The 1180-nt window shown below is 55.3% G+C and overlaps 1 protein-coding gene across 1 annotated transcript; it reads right to left on the bottom strand.

The window, feature by feature from the left end:
• Positions 1-18: 18 nt before the first annotated feature.
• cct3 (chaperonin containing TCP1, subunit 3 (gamma)) lies at positions 19-1116 on the bottom strand (the record flags this gene model as incomplete). Its single annotated transcript, XM_034865805.1, has 4 exons — positions 1036-1116; positions 849-945; positions 342-459; positions 19-268 (listed from the first exon to the last, which is right to left on the bottom strand). Coding segments are annotated over exons 1-4 (528 nt in total), but the record flags the coding sequence as incomplete, so codon positions are not given.
• Between the last annotated feature and the right edge of the window lie 64 nt (positions 1117-1180).

The following is a 1180-nucleotide window of genomic DNA, read 5'->3' on the forward strand; positions in this document are numbered from 1 at the left end:
GAAGCGGGTCAGGCTGACTAACAGGAAGCGGGTCAGGCTGACTAACAGGAAGCGGGTCAGGCTGACTAACAGGAAGCGTACCTTCTCCACTTTGGCGTACTTCTTGATGTCGATCTCTTTGCGCCCGTTGTCCTCCCGCTCCACGGTGCGCACGGCGTCCAGGGCGATGCTGCAGGCGAGCTCGGACCAGCGGCTCAGGGCCTTGGTGTTGATGGCCGAGTGGACGATCTTCAGCATCATGGAGCGGACGGACGTGTCCACCGGTGTGCTGGGGGGGGGGGCAGAGCGTTAGCACCATGACATCATGTTCCCATGACATGGGCATGTGACATCACAGGTACCTGATGTCCTTCAGGGTGTCCAACATGTCCTCCAGAGCCTGTCTGTAGGCGCTGATGATGACGGTCGGATGCATCTGCTGCTCCAGGAACTGCTCCGCTACGGACAGCATCTCTCCAGCTGCAGGGACAGGGACACAGAGGGACAGAACACAGAGAGAGTGAGAGAGAGAGACAGAACACACAGAGAGAGAGACAGAGAGACAGAACACACAGAGAGAGAGAGAGAGAGAGACAGAGAGAGAGACAGAGAGACAGAACACACAGAGAGAGACAGAGAGAGAGAGAGACAGAGAGAGAGACAGAGCACACAGAGAGAGACACAGAGACAGAGAGAGAGACACACACAGAGAGACACAGAGAGAGAGAGACAGACAGACAGAGAGACAGAGAGACAGAGAGAGAGAGAGAGAGAGAGAGAGCATTAGGTCCTGCTCAGCTCCATCCAGCCTGTATCAGTTATTTATTAATTTGACACTATTAGGATTCTCTATGTGGACGGGGACTGACCCAGGATGATGACTGACGTGGTCCCGTCCCCCACCTCTTCGTCCTGCGTGCGGCTGATCTCGATCATGGACTTGGCGGCAGGATGCTGGACCTGGATCTGTTGTAACCATGGAGACACGGAGGCCATTAGGGACTACAAACTAATGAAAACACTCGCGTGTGTGTGTGTTAGACTATCTCCCCTCACCTCTCGGAGGATGGCGTTTCCATCGTTGGTCATCACGATTCCTCCCATGGGGTCCAGCAACATCTACACACACACACACACACACACTACTGTAAGAGTGGGGTCTCACCATGTGGGCGTGGCCAGGCGTGCTGCAGAGCCTCTG

Source organism: Etheostoma cragini, unplaced genomic scaffold, assembly GCF_013103735.1.
Source record: "Etheostoma cragini isolate CJK2018 unplaced genomic scaffold, CSU_Ecrag_1.0 ScbMSFa_2732, whole genome shotgun sequence".
Lineage (NCBI taxonomy): Eukaryota > Metazoa > Chordata > Actinopteri > Perciformes > Percidae > Etheostoma > Etheostoma cragini.